The 16720-nt window shown below is 38.2% G+C and overlaps 1 protein-coding gene across 5 annotated transcripts in view; it reads right to left on the bottom strand.

The window, feature by feature from the left end:
- Positions 1 to 16720, bottom strand: part of CARMIL1 (capping protein regulator and myosin 1 linker 1) — a 280855-nt gene that overhangs the window by 44698 nt on the left and 219437 nt on the right. For all 5 annotated transcript variants that reach the window (XM_010974227.3, XM_010974228.3, XM_010974229.2 and 2 more), the window contains 3 exons: positions 13644 to 13819; positions 11598 to 11685; positions 8591 to 8740 (listed from right to left, as the gene is read on the bottom strand). In XM_010974227.3, coding sequence (XP_010972529.2) covers positions 8591 to 8740; positions 11598 to 11685; positions 13644 to 13819 — 414 coding nt within the window. The remainder of the gene's footprint in view (positions 1 to 8590; positions 8741 to 11597; positions 11686 to 13643; positions 13820 to 16720) is intronic.

Below are 16720 nucleotides of genomic sequence, written 5' to 3'. Positions count from 1 at the left end.
TTATAGAGGAGAAGGGGCGGCAATCAGCTGAGGGGAGGCGTGTGGTGAGCGCATCTACACTGGGGCTGTGTGTGGCTGACTTACCAATTCAGCCCTGGCTACAGAGCCCAGGGCCACTGCTACAATTCCCAGCTGGACATTTCAGCCAGGGCCTTGCAAACACTTCAAGCTCAATATGTTCAAAACAGAAATCACTAATGTCTCTTTCTGCCAAAATCTGCCCCTTCTCCATATTCCTCACCTTGACTCAAGTGACTCCTTGTGGCCTTAAAAATAAATAATATATAAAGAAGCAAACCTTTATCGAGACAGATGAAATCTCTTTGTGATCTGGTCTCTACCCTCACCTCTCCTCTCCCCGGGACTCCTGTTGTACCATAATCCCATAATTAGTTCCTCAAACTGGCATGTTCCCTCCCCACTCCAAGCCTCTGGATGTGCCATTCTCTCTGTGAAATTTACTTACTCATTTTCCTCCCAGCTAACTTCTTCAAATGCCATCTCTCATTGTACCAACAGTTACTAAAGGACTATTATGTGCCAAGCACGATGCTTAGAATCTTCCTCCAGGAAGCGTCCCCTTGACCACACCCCTCCCCCAGGCTGGGCTGGGCGCCCCTTCTCTGTGCTTCCATAGCTACCTGCACATCCCTGTCAGAGCCCGGTTTCCCACCATATCTAATATTTCACTGTATTAATGGGTAACCACCTCAATGCAAAAGTGAGCTGAGACCCCTGCAGAGAACAGCAAGTTTGGTTTGTTTTTTTTTAATGGGCAAATTAGGATAAAGAAGGAAAAAAATAAATGAAGCCAGAATCAAGACTGAATACAACAAACTATACTTCTTTAGGTCTGGAACCCTCTTCACAGGTCAAGTGCACATTCAGCTCTGAGCCTCTCAACAGACAACACAAAAGTTAGGCACGAGTCAGAACACAATTCACCGCATCTCTGAGACACGGCAAACTAGCAGCCCAGCTCTGGATTTCCACTCCTCTTGACAAACACCTGCAAGTTCTTCTGCACAAATTTCTAACGAAGGCATTTGGGGATAAAGGGAACACTGACCACAACAGTCGTACAGATGGTAAAAGAGCACATATGATAATACGTTTTATAGGGATATTTAAAGTGGCCCTTATTGAGAGTCAATGACGTAACGCAAAAGCACACTACAGTAAAAGCAATCCTGTGAGGCCCAAGACAGTAGGAAAAATGGGGGTGAGTCTATTTAGCAGCAACTCTCCAGGGCACCCCTGCATCTCTGCTCAGGCCCTGCTAGGGCCTCAATCTGCAGTGAGGAAAGACTGAGGTCAGTGTCAGGGGCTGCTGTGCACCTGGTACTGTGGGGAAGTTGAAATACAACAAGTGAAGTGAGTTCCTGTAGATGCAAGTTGGTCAAACTTTTTAAATCATGACCTATTTTTTTTTAATTAAAAAAATATTTGGGCGGGGGGAGGTAATTGGGTTTATCTATTTATATATTACTTTTGGTGGAAGTACCAGGGAACGAAGCTGGGGCCTTGTGCGTACTAGGCATGCACTCTATCACTAAGCTATACCCTCCTCCCATAACCATGACCCATCTGATATATGAAATATACTTTATGTCACCACCCCAAGTACACATACATGTATATATCACCGAAAAAAATTTGTAATCTGATAATTTCTATTCATACTTCATGTGTTCTGATGAGTTTTTTTTTAAAAAATTCTGGGTAAAACCATTATACCAATTTCGTGACTCACTAGTGGGTTGCGACAAGACGGGTGAAAATGTATTCTGTACTAATTCAAGCCTCTCTAGATAGCCTCATTTCAGTGGCAGACTTGAAGAGCCAAGTAAATGCATGTGTGGGATTCACACAGATGGTAGTTCTGTGATCCACCAGCACTAGCTGTACCACTGTGCCCGTCAACATAGCAAACTTGGTGGGTGACACATTGGGTCATTTGCCTTCCATTTCTAGCAAGAAGCCAAGAATACGTAGTTCACAAGGGATCAACAACAAGCATTTTTAAAATGAATAAATGCCCTTTGTATTTCTGGGTCAGAGTGTCTTTTGGTAGCTCATCACAATCAAAGACTTCATCAGTGAGAAGTCCTCCTGCCTCCTCCTCGGGCTCTGTTGCCAGCAGCCACCTTCTCCCAGTTTTTTCTATCCCCCATCCCTTGGGTAAACAAGCCCTCTTTAAGGACTTCCCACTTCTTCTTCTTCAGACAGATTATATCTATATACACACACACAGACGGTAAGTACATTCTTATTTAAGAATATAAAGAATATTTTAAAATACTGCTTTACCCAATTTGAGTATTATTTATTTCAAAATTTAAAGAAAAAAATCTCATCCTGTTGAACATGGTCTTTGACCTCAACTAGAAGGAAATGATAATGTGGAGCTTTCTGACATAAGAAGAAGGCTGTTGAATCAAATGTCATTGTAGTACCTTGAGAACATGAGGTTTCCAGGGCTGAAAAGTGCAACTGACTTTAGAGAAGTTCTGTTGTTTACTATTGGTTCTACTATACTGTCCCCAGGAATGACTAAATCTGTGATTGCTTGGAAAGGATTTAACTAGTTAGGACTTCAAAGAAATGTTTCCTGTTTCAGAGAAGTGTAAGTATGTTCCTGTGTCATCGACAAAACAACACACACAGGGACAAACAGGTAAACAATGGAATGGGTTCTGTTTTAAAAATCTGCAGACTATTAGAGTCATTTGCTTATTTTAATTCCTGAGGGAAGACGCAAACTGTCTTTTGGAACTGTCATTACATGTCAAAGTTCAGCTCATAAGAATAATTTCTAATCTGCAAGGCAGATGTCCGGGTTGGATGCTGGTTTTGGAATGCCGACTAGTCACAACTGGTTAATGTTCTAAGTCACTTTATGGAGGGAATTTAAGCCCCCCCGCCCCATCCTCTACCTTGGGAGTTTAGTTCATGTGGGATCTTGGGGACTGCCCTGTCACCTGTAGTGGGAGAGTTCTTATCCTCCCAGAAATGACTTTAAAAGGAGGTAGGGGACAGGGTCTCCTTCGTCTCTTGAGGGACTCATGAAGGTGGTCAATACTGGTCCATACACTTTATTTTCATCCTTTAAAAAAGGTGTATGGGACAGATGTGTCTAGGGAGCTCCCTGGAATAGGGCCTCTGCAAATGGTATTCATGCCAGTTAAAAACAAAAAGATACAGGAAACTCTGGTCCTGAAGGAATGAGATCTGAAGTATGCTTCTGCATTTCCACAAAGGGCTGTCAAAAGAACTTACTAGAAACTTTAAGTAATGTACATTTTAGTTGGACTATACAGATGGTACTACCATTCTGAAATTTAGAATTTGGAAATTAGAAGCTTTCATAGGTTGCTTTCTAGTGGTTAAGAAGTTAAAGCTCTATTTTCCAAAGTAATATCAATATGAAAATGACATTACAGAATAACTACAATTATAAGAGGAAACTAACAATTAGGACTTGAACAACCTTCTGCACATACTTAATATCAGTGCAACTAATTTTAAATAAGATATCAACTCAATAGTCCATGCTTGGCAACACTGTTAATAGATTAGTTCAATTAATAATGGTGAAAATGAGGTGATTTGTTTAAAAATAAAACAGTATTTTGACCAAGACAAATGGATCATCACTGAATTTTAATCTGTATTAAAAAGCTTAAAAATTATATATGGAAAATTTGAGGCTTAATTTAAGGGCAAATAATTGTTATTTAGTCATTGGAGAAGGGATCCACAAGACGCATTCTGTAATAATTCAAGCCTTTTAAAATTCTTTTCCTAGGAAATAGCAGTAAGCAGATGACCTGATCCTCTGCATGAATATCTTTTGATTTAAAACTGGTATGACACTCATTAAAATAATTGAAAGAATTACATACAATTAGTGAGCTAGTTATGCCTAAGGAGCAGACACAGGCTCTTCACCCACTTGGCACATTATCCTAAACCCCAAACTTCTGAGACTTTTTTAAAGGTAGTAGACTATATATAGCAACAAATTAAATATGTAATGCTAACCAATCAGTAAAATGACAACTTTAATACCCCCAGGGCCAATGACAAACCAAAGTTGAAAGAGAGAGTTGGGAATACTGACTTCCTAAGAGCACCTGATTGCAGGGAAAGAACAGATGGTCTGCGACAATAAAGATACTAAGTAAGTACACGTTTCCGCATGCCATACAAGGCGTGTGTGTTGAAATGATAAGAAGTATACAGGAAAGCTAATTAATCATTGTCAGCAACAAAATAACACATGGAGAAGTACAGAATGCTCCAGGTAAGCCAAAAGTGGACAGATTTATTTCTAACAAATGGATAGCAATCGAGTGTATCTAATTTTTGACACAACTGTTTCCGAAAATGTTTAAAAACTATAGGCTGATATTATGGTTAAACAAATACATTTCGCTTGTGTTTCTGGTCACATATTAATTTAATGTGGAATTAGTAAGTAGATATTTTGCATAAAGCAAGGCAATCTATTCAAATCTAACTCAAAATTTAATTCTGACTATAAGAAATACACCATATTTGAAAGCAGTATGCAGATTACAGCAGACCGGTTAAATATGCAGTACCAAACTGCCTGCCTCTGGGTGACCTTAGATAACCTTAGCCAAGTTACTTAACTTTTCCATGCCTCCGTTTCCTCATTCATTAAACAGAAGATATTATTCATAGATTGTCATGAGAATTTAACTGGTTACTATTCATAATGAGCTTCGACTAGTGCCTAGCATGTCATAGGTGCTACGTAAGTGTTAAATAAATAAGAAGACTCCTTAGGCCATCTAATGTCCAGCCCTGGAGTTAAAAGGATATCAGAATCTCTGGCTATAGGTTCAAACTCTGCAGGTTATTCTAATAGTTCTTGTTCTACTGGGCCCTTCTCTCTACCAGGTAAACTAGATTACCTCTTAGTTTCTTTCTAGTTAAAAGGAAAAAAAAAAAAGATAATTGACTGGAGACAGAATTGTTAAAAATGTTTCCCCTTTCTATCATTTTGTTTAAAGAAAACCACCTTTCTTCAACTTTAAGAAATCAAGATTAATTAGGAGCCCTCAGTCACCTCCCAGCAGGTAACAGGCCCCATCGAATCATTCAGTCACTCCTGTTTCAGCCCTCACACAGCCAAAGTGCAAGTTTAAAAGCTGTTGAGTAGCAGAAGAATTTCCTTCTGAGAGATCAATCATATAGATTACTGTTTCCATCTCCATGAAGGTGATTCTTAAATTCAAACTGATAAATATTTCAACCTTTAATTTATGGCCCTGAACCTTCCCTAGTGCAATTATAACTGTTGGTTCTTTAAAGAGGCATTGAAGTGGAATTTTGAACCAGGAAGAAATGGAAGAAAACAAAGGTATCCCCAGGAACAGAGGAAAAAAAGAGATGCCCAGAATCTCCACTAAGTGTGCGAAAGAAACGTTCAAAACCAGATTGAGTAGATAGCATGAACATCACAGACAAAAGATACTACAATCTGTTAACAATCTTGAATCTACATGTAGAAGGTTAGTGATGAGTCTGAGTTATGTTGGAATATCCTAGGGAGAGCATCTCAGGGCTGTGGGCTGCAAACAACATTTTAGGTAATAAAGTTGTAGCATCTCCCAGAGCAGTCACATTCAGCAGAGCTCTAGCCCCATGAGTGGCACAGTTTCTACCTGCCGGGGATGTATAATTCCATGTGGGAAGGGTTGTATGCATGCACTTAGATGCTTCAGAGAATTTTCCATGCAACGGTGTATCTTGTGTCCTAACTTCCTGGATCACATAAGATCTAAATGCTGCCCAAGAATATGAATAGGCTCATTTAGAAAACCCTCACCAGTCAAATGTCTCTCTTTGAAATATGTACTTCAAGTTGTTTTTTAAAATGGAACCACACGAGGATCACAACTTGAAATATTTGGTAATAGACATCAGTGAGAAACAAAAATGACTTGCTAATTTGATTACAAAAGGTGGCAATTCAGGTGATTTAAACAGTAAATCTAATGCTCTACCCCTTTCCAATTAGCTGTGAGTTTGCATCGCTGGCTTAGGGTAAGAAGCCCAGAGCTTAGAAAATTGATTTTCTTTAGGAGAGGGATCCCTGCACTTGGGGTAGCTGTCACCATGTAAATGATGCTGTGTTTGGGTGGCGTAGAATCAATGGTTAGGCTGGGAATATAGAGGAAATCATTACAGCACAAAACCCACTGACTTGCACTTTCTACACAAAAATGTTCTTTTCCATTAAACTCACAATACACTTGGCTCTGGTTTCTGCTACTTAACAATTCATTAGCCTCGTTAAAACAATGATGAAAGACAAAATTTTTAGAACTAAAAAAAGCTATTTTCATGGCTTAAACGATTCTGCCCAAGTATGTCTTTCCTTTATAGAGAGCTCTGTCTTATCTCAACAAGACACTCACTCGACACCAGAGGCCCTGATTCTGGTCCTAGGATTCAACAGGTGCCCATGTCAGGAATGGCCCTAACCTCTTAACCCCTAGTCATCTGAACCAGGAAAAGACCGCCCATGTAACTTGGGTCATCCTCAGAGGGAAGCGCAGAGCGATCGCCATCTACCCACGCCTCTTGATGCGCCATGACAACAGGTGTGTTTTTACAAAATGAAAGTCACTCAGGGCCAGGTGTGCCTGCAGCAAGGTTTGCCCTTGGTCCTCCAAGTGGTCCTGCATCTGCATTTTTTTTTTAAGTACAAACTTCCAGTTATAATAAGTCCTGGCCATGTAAAGTACAGCATGGTGCCTATAGTTAACAACACTGTATTGCCTACTTGAAAATTGCTAAGAGAGTAATCATAAAGGTTCTCATCTCACAAGGAAAAAAACTTACAACTACGTGGTGATGATGTGAATTAAATTTGTGGTAATCACTTTGCAATATATACGTATATTGAATCATTATCTTGTACACCTAAAACTAACACAATGCTATGTCAGTTATATCTCAATAAAAAGTAAATTTTAAAAAATTATTTCTTTTCTCTACCCTCACCCCACCCACTTTATTTAAGGAGACAATTGTATTTTTTTTTCTTTCACATAACAAAAAGCAAATCAATCAAACAAAAAAACCCAAGTTTACACAATTTAAATCCATATTTACAGGAGCTAAGCCAGTCTTTCTTACCCAACATTCTATCAACCAAAACCACAAAACTCATAAACAAGACACATTTTACTAACTCATGTTTCCCATACCCCTTTCCAACTCACACACAACCAGATAATCCTGGCAGGAAATGTGAATATAATTTTAAATTTTTAATTCCAATCTCTTACTTATCACTCCTTTTTTTTTTTTTAGGGTTAGCCTAAGAGCTTTCCAGAATAATTACCCTATGATAACACAGTGTCTATTGCCTCAAAATGTAAACAAAATTTAAAATATTTATTAAACATACATTTTATAATATACTGGACAAGCAAGTTCTTTAAAACTTGATAATTCCCTCCACATAGACCAAATATATCTATAGATTTATAGTTATACTGAAAATTATTATCTTTAGTTTTACTAGAACACTATTGAAATCTAGGATATATTTTATGCTTTCTTTGCTAGTTTCCATGTATATGCTCATCTGGAGAGCACTTAACTATTTTATTCACAGGTTTTAAAAGATGATGGTTTATAAACAAGGAACTGACTAAAGCATTACACTCTCTTGCAGGCTAGAAAAATACTATCAGTCACATCAGATCTTTGGTTTTGAAAGTTAAAACAAGTACCATTCCTTCATAATGGCTGCACTGAAAAATTACTAAAATCAGAAGTGAATGTGGAAACATCTGGACATATAAGTAGACCAAACCTAGTCTCACCAGCATCCTTTTTCAGATTATAAGAAATTATTAAAAATGATTATTTTAGTAAAACATAAAAATACTGAATACAGAGGATGAAAACATATTGTACAGAGGTATATACAACTGTTTGTATGGTAAAATGAGAAGTAACAACACTAGTAATACAAATTTTAGAATAATAAATAAGGACTGACACCAAATTGTCCTTGGAAAAGTGAAGTATCAACATCCTGAATACTGAAGTTCTATGGCCAGATAGACAACCACATGGATGCACCATATTCCGTCTTCTAAAGCACATCAAGTCAAGTTAATGAAAGAGAATATGAACTAAACAGGAAACAGGCATCTAATAGTATACCCAAAAACTGAAAAGAAAATAAAACAGGAACAAGCAAGAGATTTAAAACCCAAAAAACCGAAAACCCTTTAGGACAAGTTTTATGTTCACTGCAATTTTCATAATTTTTCTTTTTCCAGGGGTAGGAGGTGATGGGGGTACTCTAAGAAAATTTTAACAAAATTTTAGGTAAAAAGTGAGTTATAGGGCCTTAGTGGGAACCTGATGGTTAAGCTTTATCAGCTTCACTAACAGACTCTGTAGAGCAATAAGCTTCTGAAAGAATTGTTTCTGCAAGGAAGTTTTATCTGGTCTAGCTTGTAAAGGTGAGATTAAATTAAAAAAAACAAATCCAGTGAATGGGATAATAGTGCTGCAAAAGGATGTGTCTTACCATACAAGTATCCAGATCTTCCAGACGCTCTATCTCTGTGAGCTCCTCCACCGTGATGATGGAGCGTTTAACTGGCTTCTCCTCAGCCAGCCCGATCTCTAAGGACTCTTGTTGAGGAAGGGTCTTGCCACGTCTGCTGAAATGGTCAGCCTAGAGAGTCAAGACACATACAAGGAGAAATGAAGGCACAGAGGCAAGGGAAGAGCAGGTCAGCTGAAATCCAGAAGATACCTTCCACAAGGGGGCGCCGTGAAGGATTATGTCTGCAAGGTTCAGGATGACAATAAATTTATGCTAGAGTAAGTTACCTCTTTGATCATCTCTCTGTGGAGGGTAAAGTATCTTAAACAAGAAATTACAAAACCTATTTTTTAACATCCTTCGGTACTTTATTTTTTGAAAAATAGGTAATTCATAAATCCTTGCCATGTTCATGCAAATGTGCACAAAGTGGGCATGTATTTTTCTTCTCCAAAAGCCTATGAACATTTTCAGGAATCTGCTGTGATTTTTTTCAACTTTGAATCTTAAATGTAATCACAAAATTATATCCATCAGGAGGCATTACAACCTTCTATACCGAGAAGCCACTTTATTTATACAGTGTTACTAGGACAAAGATTCAGTTCAAGTCAATTTGCTCTCATGATAAGAGTAAATTCACAAGTAAGTGAAGTCTGATGTTGTTGCCACCAACATTACTGGTGGAAATATAAGGGAAATTTAAACTAGAAAAGTAACTACACAAGGTAAAAAAGGAGACCATTTAGTATAGAAGAAAGTAAGTGTTTTTTTTGTTAATTTTACTTCACATTTCCTCTTAATTTCTTTCTGTATCTAGTGCTCAAAAGTATCTAATGAGGGGAAATAAAATTATTCTAACCTTTATTATTTTTAAAGGGCTGAAAGGAACAAAATTTCTAACAAAATTTTAATTTAACTGTTTTATTGTTTTCAGATAACAAATATCATATTTTACATGGCTTATTAATTACCAGTGTTATCCTTTAGGTAAACCTGAAAAATTAAATGGCAAGAGATGGAATAAACTGGGCTGAAATTAACAAGCTCTAGTACTGAGTTGATCCATCAGCAGGAACTCTGAAATGATGAGAACCAGCTGACAATTTCACGGAACCTTTGGGAACATTTCTAAACTTAAGTTGGAGAAAATATTCATGTTATGGGAATGTATTTGAAAACAGTGTTTCATTTTGAAAATACTATTTCTTTCACACAGCAGTTAAGCTCTCCTCTTACCAAATCAACAATAAGAAATCGAAAACAAAAGTGGGTTCACACAATTCTTTTATATCCATAAAGGAATTATAAAAAGAAAATGTCAATACTCTGAGTTACCAGATTCTTCCAAGAAGGACAAATGCAGAAAAAAAAAAAAAGTGAAAAAATTCAAACTTTCAGTGTAGTTCCCACGTGCAGTCATATTGGCACAATATCCAGTATCTGTGTCATCAAGTAGGCATCCTGAGACAGCCCCTGGGGCGGTGGGTCAACAATAAACTGTTTCTACAAAGGATGCTTTATTGAGTTTGTTTCTGCTTATTAAGAAAAAAGTTTGAATTATGACCTCTAAACAAGGATGTAGCTCTTTATTATGCCATGAACTACAAACTTGTGTTTTGTGCTTCTTAAAATCTCTGTGGTGACGAACCAGTTTTTTATAATTCCGATTTGCCACAAACCAATATATTGATAAAATGCAGAAATGAAAAAAATTTTAAATAATGTGTTTGAATATTATTGCCATGTCAAATTTTTCTAGAATTTTCTCCACACTCCCACTTAGTTTCTGCATTTACCTTCCCATGGACTAGTAACCATTCATTAGTGAAGCCAGCTCCAGTCCATGGGCAATACTTTGAGGACCAGCGCTAGAGATGTCTACTTTTTCTTTTAGATTTGAGAGAAGAGTCCTACATTTTTCTCAAATGAATTTCTCCAAATACTTTTTTGTCTGCCTCCTCAGAAGAAGCTGTTTGCTATTCCTCCTATTTTGGTGTTCTCTAGTCTCCCCCAGCAATTCAAGGCCATAAAACTGGCTATGTCCAGCCTACACAGTTAAGCTGACTAACTTGTTTGGGAGATTCCTACTGCATCATATTGCTAACATTTTTGAGACATAAGATATAGCCGGTTGTAAAACCTTAATCTGTGCCTCAGAGGAATTCCTAAAGTTCTAGAAACATGAAGTTTTTGATATATTTTTCATAAGCACTGATATTGGATATAAAGTTTTCTATCTTGATGTAGAACCAGTCTTTAGATGAAGAACATTTTTTTTTTCACCTTGGTTATATCCCAGAGGCCTGGCTGAACACTCAACGGCTATCAATCGCAATATGTTCGTTTTACTCCTGTACTTTCTTTGGACTCCGAACCTTTCATTTCCCCCATATTGTTAAGAATACTCCATCATCAAATAATCATATCAGAGAATAACAAAATGAGCACAGATAAATTAAATACAGTGGAGTCTTGAACAACAGGGGTTTGAACTGTGCGGGCCCATGTGGACGAGAATCTTCTTCAATAGATTCTGCAGTACCACACAATCCAGGTGAGCTGAATCCTCAGATGTGGAGAGCCAATTCTAAGTTACACGTGGCTTTTCAACTGCAGGGAGGGTCCCTGCCCCTGGCCCCCCACCTTGTTCAAGGGTCACTTATAATGTTAAAAAAAAAAAAATTCCATTTCAGACCTCAGTCCTAATATCATCTCCTATTAAAATTTTGGACCTGCATTGTAAGTGGACAACAATTCTGGACACTGACTTCTGCTTTCTCCCTGTCATTCCCTCTGGAGAATTTCTAACATATTCTAGAACAACTGGAAGCAATGAAGAAGGCAACGGAGTAGTAGGATTTTAACCCAGAAAGCTGTGGAGGAATAAAATCCAGAAAAGAAACCAAAGCCCCATGCTGGAGGCTGCCTGGCAACACAGCAGACCGAAACAGGAGCTCCCACTCAAGATGTTTACAGCACTCACCAGTTTATGATGGCAGTGGGAAAGTGCATCCAGAATTTCGTCCACAATTCGATCAGACAGGAAGGAGGCCACTGTCAACTTCACTTCACTATGTAAACATCAAAAGGGAAAGAGTAGCATTTTCATTTGTACAAGAGGAAAAAAAAAAAGCACCCACCGTAGATGCTATGTTGATAAAGGTCAACTGTGACTTTGTTTCTGTATTTGAAAATGGAATACAGAAATGTGCAAACAGGGCTGAGGATTTCCAAAAAAAACCTCTTAAACACTGCCATAAACACACAGGTAATAGACTTTCTTTACCCATTTCAACCTGCCTCTGCAATTTCAAAACTCAAGATTTAGTGGTAAAAATGAAACACATCTGGATAAAGACAAACTTAATGGGAACCATATGTACATGTGGTGAGGAACAATTCATCCATTGACATAGAGGAAAACAAACCTGGGCTGGAGTAAATTAAGAAAGTCTAGCCTGGTTGTGAAATCTTGGTTATTCCTTCAACATGCATATCCCCCACCTTTTAAAAAACTTTTTACCAATCAGATGGTGTCATACTGAACCACTTCTGCTTTGACTAGCCATCAGACTTTGAATAATTACAGTCACTGTTCTCTTGCCTTTTATGAACACAAGTTATGAAAGTGTTCAGCTTTAGTACCCCTTGCTTGACCTTAAAAAGATGCCCAGACAACAAGAAGTACCTTGTAGGGTTCACTAAAAAATGACTCAGCCACTAAGGTTTCAGTCAAAGGGCCGCTTTTTGGTTAGCATTTTAGCTCTTTGCTGTTTCCAAGAACTCAACTTCCATGTGTGTCTTCAGTCTAAATAACTCTACCTAAATGCACACATGCACAAATGTGCATAAATACACGACATATTTAAAGGTAAACATGCTGGTGAGACGTATCCCCACCTTCCAACCCTGTCTCCGAAGTTCAGTTTACTTTTAAGTCAACAATTTTAACAATTTGAGAGCGGAGAAAGGAGTTATCAAAATAAGATTTTTGAATCCTATAGCTAAAGTTGAAAGTATCTTTGTGTAACGGGGAAAACCTTTCTAACCCAAAGGCAGTCATTTGGAGATCTCTCTGCTCAGAAGATTTCCAGTGGCAAGACAGAAGGGAAGCATTAACCCTGATGCCTACAGTAAAAGCTTTCTTGGGCTAAAGATAAAGACTGTTTCTTTAATTCTTGCCTCTGAAGCTATTTGGTTTATCTAATACTTTATTTCTCCCCAGAGGCGTCCGCTGATAAGACTCCCCTGTGTCTCTTATTAAAATTACAGTTAACCATGTCCCATCCCAAACCTCCAGCGAGGCCTGGGAATCCGATGTTAACAAGCACTTCCTCTAATTCTTTTAGGTGTGTTTGGGGGTTCAGCTTCCTCATAAAACTATACAGTCAGTGCTTTGTTTCTCTTCCGCATTCTACACCCCACCTCTGAGGGGGACAGGGGTAGTTAATCTATTTCAAATTATAGCACCAAAAAAAAAAATTTTTAAAATGCAATTATTTTCTAATGTCTCAAGACTGGTCTATCATTTTGTTACTGGATGCTTTCCTTCCTTACTGATTGAACTTCTAATTTGCAAAATTTTTAAAGGAAAAGATTCTACTTAGCCTGCATCTATATATATTTTCATTCTCTCGGTGCTCAGTACAATGCATTCTAAAACGCCAGGTATGGAGTTAGCAGATATATAATTTGTTAGTGCTTTATAAAGGTGAAAGATAAGCTTCAGAAGCAAGAAAAAAAAGGAGGGGTGGAATTACACACATGTGCCCCCCCCCCAAAAAAACACTCTTAAAAAGAGCAGATAACTATGTGCCTCAGTACCACAGGCATATATCTGGTCGTCTTATCTTGGAAATGTATTAGACCGATGCATTCATGCACAGCTTTATTTACATACCGTGGCTGCCCATTAGACAAGCCTCCACACGTTAGATTCGAATAAAACCAACAGTTACACTCTTCACAGCTGCCTCAACTGCATTCACAGCCACTGCAGCTCCTCGGTTTATGCGCTTTAGAAACCCACCTAATTTTGTTAAGGATATCAATTCCAGACTGCTCCAACAGGACATTTTTAACAAAGGTACGCGGGATGGAAATCTTTTCAGTGCTAGCATGAATCAAGTCTTGTCGAATGTGGGCTTTTTTCATCACGTTGGGACAAAGATTCTCAGCAGCATCAACCATGGACTCGAGCAATGCCTGCAATGCAGCACAAGCAGAGAGAGAAAGATGAGACACAGTGGGAGAGGCGCCACCATAAAACCCAAAGGTGGTTACAGATGCCGCCGAGCTCTCGGAGAACAGGGACACAATAGAGTCCCCACGGTGCGACCCAGGATTCTGAGCTGCCCTGGGGTGACTTGTGACTGCCGAGTTATTATGGATCCAAGTCATCACTTTAAATCAGACAACTGGCAGGTCCACCCCAGCTTCACACTGGCATCCGAAGTGTTACGGCATGCTCGCTGTACTGAATGCAGAGGCATTCGTGGTAAAATTTAGAAAGACAATTTACCATGCCAGAGTGTCCTCCTGGTGTCAGCAAAGAAAGTGACAGATAGCCCCAGAAAATATATCAGATTTGAACTCTTGTGCCATTTCACAAATCACAGAAACCTCAAATCACGGTGAACCATTCAATAGCTCTATCAAAAGAGCAGTGCAAGCGAACCACAGTAACTACTGCCAGTTTTCTTCTTTCAGAAGAAGAGCTTTAATTTTAGGTAAAATTATCATTGTTGTAAGAATAATTTAAAAAACATGAATAATGAGAGACAAAAATATTTACAGAGCATTTTATAAACATGAATAAAAACAGTCAAACACACTTATAAGCACTTCGGAGCTTTAAAAATGTTTCTGCACATTTTCTCCTTCCAACATCTGTGAGGATGAGTAGAGCAGCTCTTCATGGGATCATTATTTTATAGTTGACGAATGGGAGCTAAGGGAAATTAAACAATTTGCCTGAGATGGATGATACAGCCAGTAAGTGCGGAAAGGACTTTCACATTAGCGTCAGACCTAAATTTGAATCCTAGCTGAGTGATGCTGGGCTAAGTTACTCATCTCTCAATTTTATTTTCCTCATCTATAAAATGGCAAATAAAAAAGTTCTTGCCTCATAGCATTATTGAAGATTAAATGATATATGTAAAGTGTTCAGTATTGAGTCCAGCATACAATAAAAGCTCAGTATATCAGAGATAAAGTTACCAGCTTTTGAAAGCCAGGCTTGATCCCGTTACTATTCCAGTATGAATAGGATTAATGGAGCATCATTATGGAAAGACTAGTACACTGGTCTCTCTGCTCACATATTCACATGCAAAGCACAATCCCACTGTAAAACCTCTCATTACGCTGCAGGATGAGCAGTAGAGCAGCAGGATGTTTATAACGATCTCGTGAAAAACAGGCAAGGAGAGGTGGGAGGCAGCCACTTGAGAAGTGTCCAAAAGCCACTCATATCTTGACGGTGTTCTGTCCCTATTAGAACTCTGACTAATCACTGATTTTGTACATTGTTCCAAGAAAGCTGCAAGCAATGCCAGATGAGTCAGTTTAAGACAAATCATTTTCCTCTTTGGCATTAAAATAAACACATTCCGTTCCAGATGGAGTAGCAGCCCAGCACTGCTGAGAAGAACGACCTCAGGTAGCAATATGCTTTTTGAATTCCGTCATGTTCATCAACATATCCGTGACTTTCTGAAAGGGCTCCCTGAATGACGGAGTTGATTCAGTTAGAATGAACTCCAGGACTAAAAGGAGAAGACCTGGCTTCCAATGTAGACCCTGACATGAAATTTCCGTGGAATGTTAAGTAAGTGAGTAGCATTAAGTGAATAACCTCTGCTGGTCTCTGCATTCCCCATATCCCCAGGGCATAGCATAGTTTCTGGAACAATCTCTAGGAAACATATAAATAGTACTACAAGCTCAGGGACTTACTGAGTGTGGGAACTGAACAGTCAGTCCATCCTTCCTCTACTGACCTTCAATGCTACCTCACTGAAGGTGGCATTACTAAAATTTGCATATATGCAGGGCTCCATTTCTGGGATCTCTCTCTCTCTGTCACATTGGTTTGTCTACCTCTGCATACTGTCCAAGTTATAAGTCTTCATATGTGGTAGAGCAAGACAGCCAGCCTTCTCGTCCTTCCTAAGTGGCTGACCTATCCTTGAATACTGCTTTCCCATATTTAGAATTAGCTTTGTCTAGTTCTGTTAAAAACCTGTTGGAATTTTTATTAAAATGTATCCAGTAATAGATCAGTTTGGAAAAAACTGACAACCAAAGAGTGAGACTGACTCTTCTACCTATAAACATGACACATATTTGACTTTGTTTTAGATTTTCTTTAATGTCATTCAAATTTTATAGTTTTTTTTATTGAAGTGTTATAAATCTTTTTTTTTTTCAATTTATTCCTATTTATTTTGGTCTTTTTAAAGTAATATGACTTTTTCCTCCTCTGGCTCCTTTTAAGATCTTTTCTTCTTCTTCTTCTGTATTTTCCACTTCTCATTATGATGGTTCAAGACAGGATTTGCTTCTATCTTTCCTGCATGGGTTTTGTTGGACTTTTTGAATCAGAAAATTCTGGTCTTTCATCAATCCCTGAAATTCTCAGCCACCATCTCTTCAACTGTTACCTTCTCCTGTTCTCTCTTTTCTTTCCTTCTGGAAATCTAATTTAGGCTTATGTTAATTTTTCTCACTCTACCAAATGTTTCTTAACTCTTCTTACATATCTCCATTTTGTTAGTCTATGTGTATTACCTTCAGACAATGTGAATTGAGCAGGCCCTGGATTTGAAATGGGATAATCAGATTTCATTTTGCATGTATCTCCCCAAGGAGAGTTATGAGTGTCTGTTTCTTAACTGTAAAAATAACTAATGGTACTTAGAAAACCTCTACAATATTTGTAAAATAAATTAGGTTAATATCCTTACATGGCAGCTACACTCACATTTTCTTGAGCAAATGACTAGCTGTAATTCATTACAAACAAATACAACTTCCACACTCAAGTGCTCTGAGATCTTTCTTTTGCTTTGGAAAATATAAAGTATGGAAAAATAAGAAAAC

Source organism: Camelus bactrianus, chromosome 20, assembly GCF_048773025.1.
Source record: "Camelus bactrianus isolate YW-2024 breed Bactrian camel chromosome 20, ASM4877302v1, whole genome shotgun sequence".
Taxonomy (NCBI): Eukaryota; Metazoa; Chordata; class Mammalia; order Artiodactyla; family Camelidae; genus Camelus; species Camelus bactrianus.
This window is presented reverse-complemented; position numbering and strand designations above follow the sequence as displayed.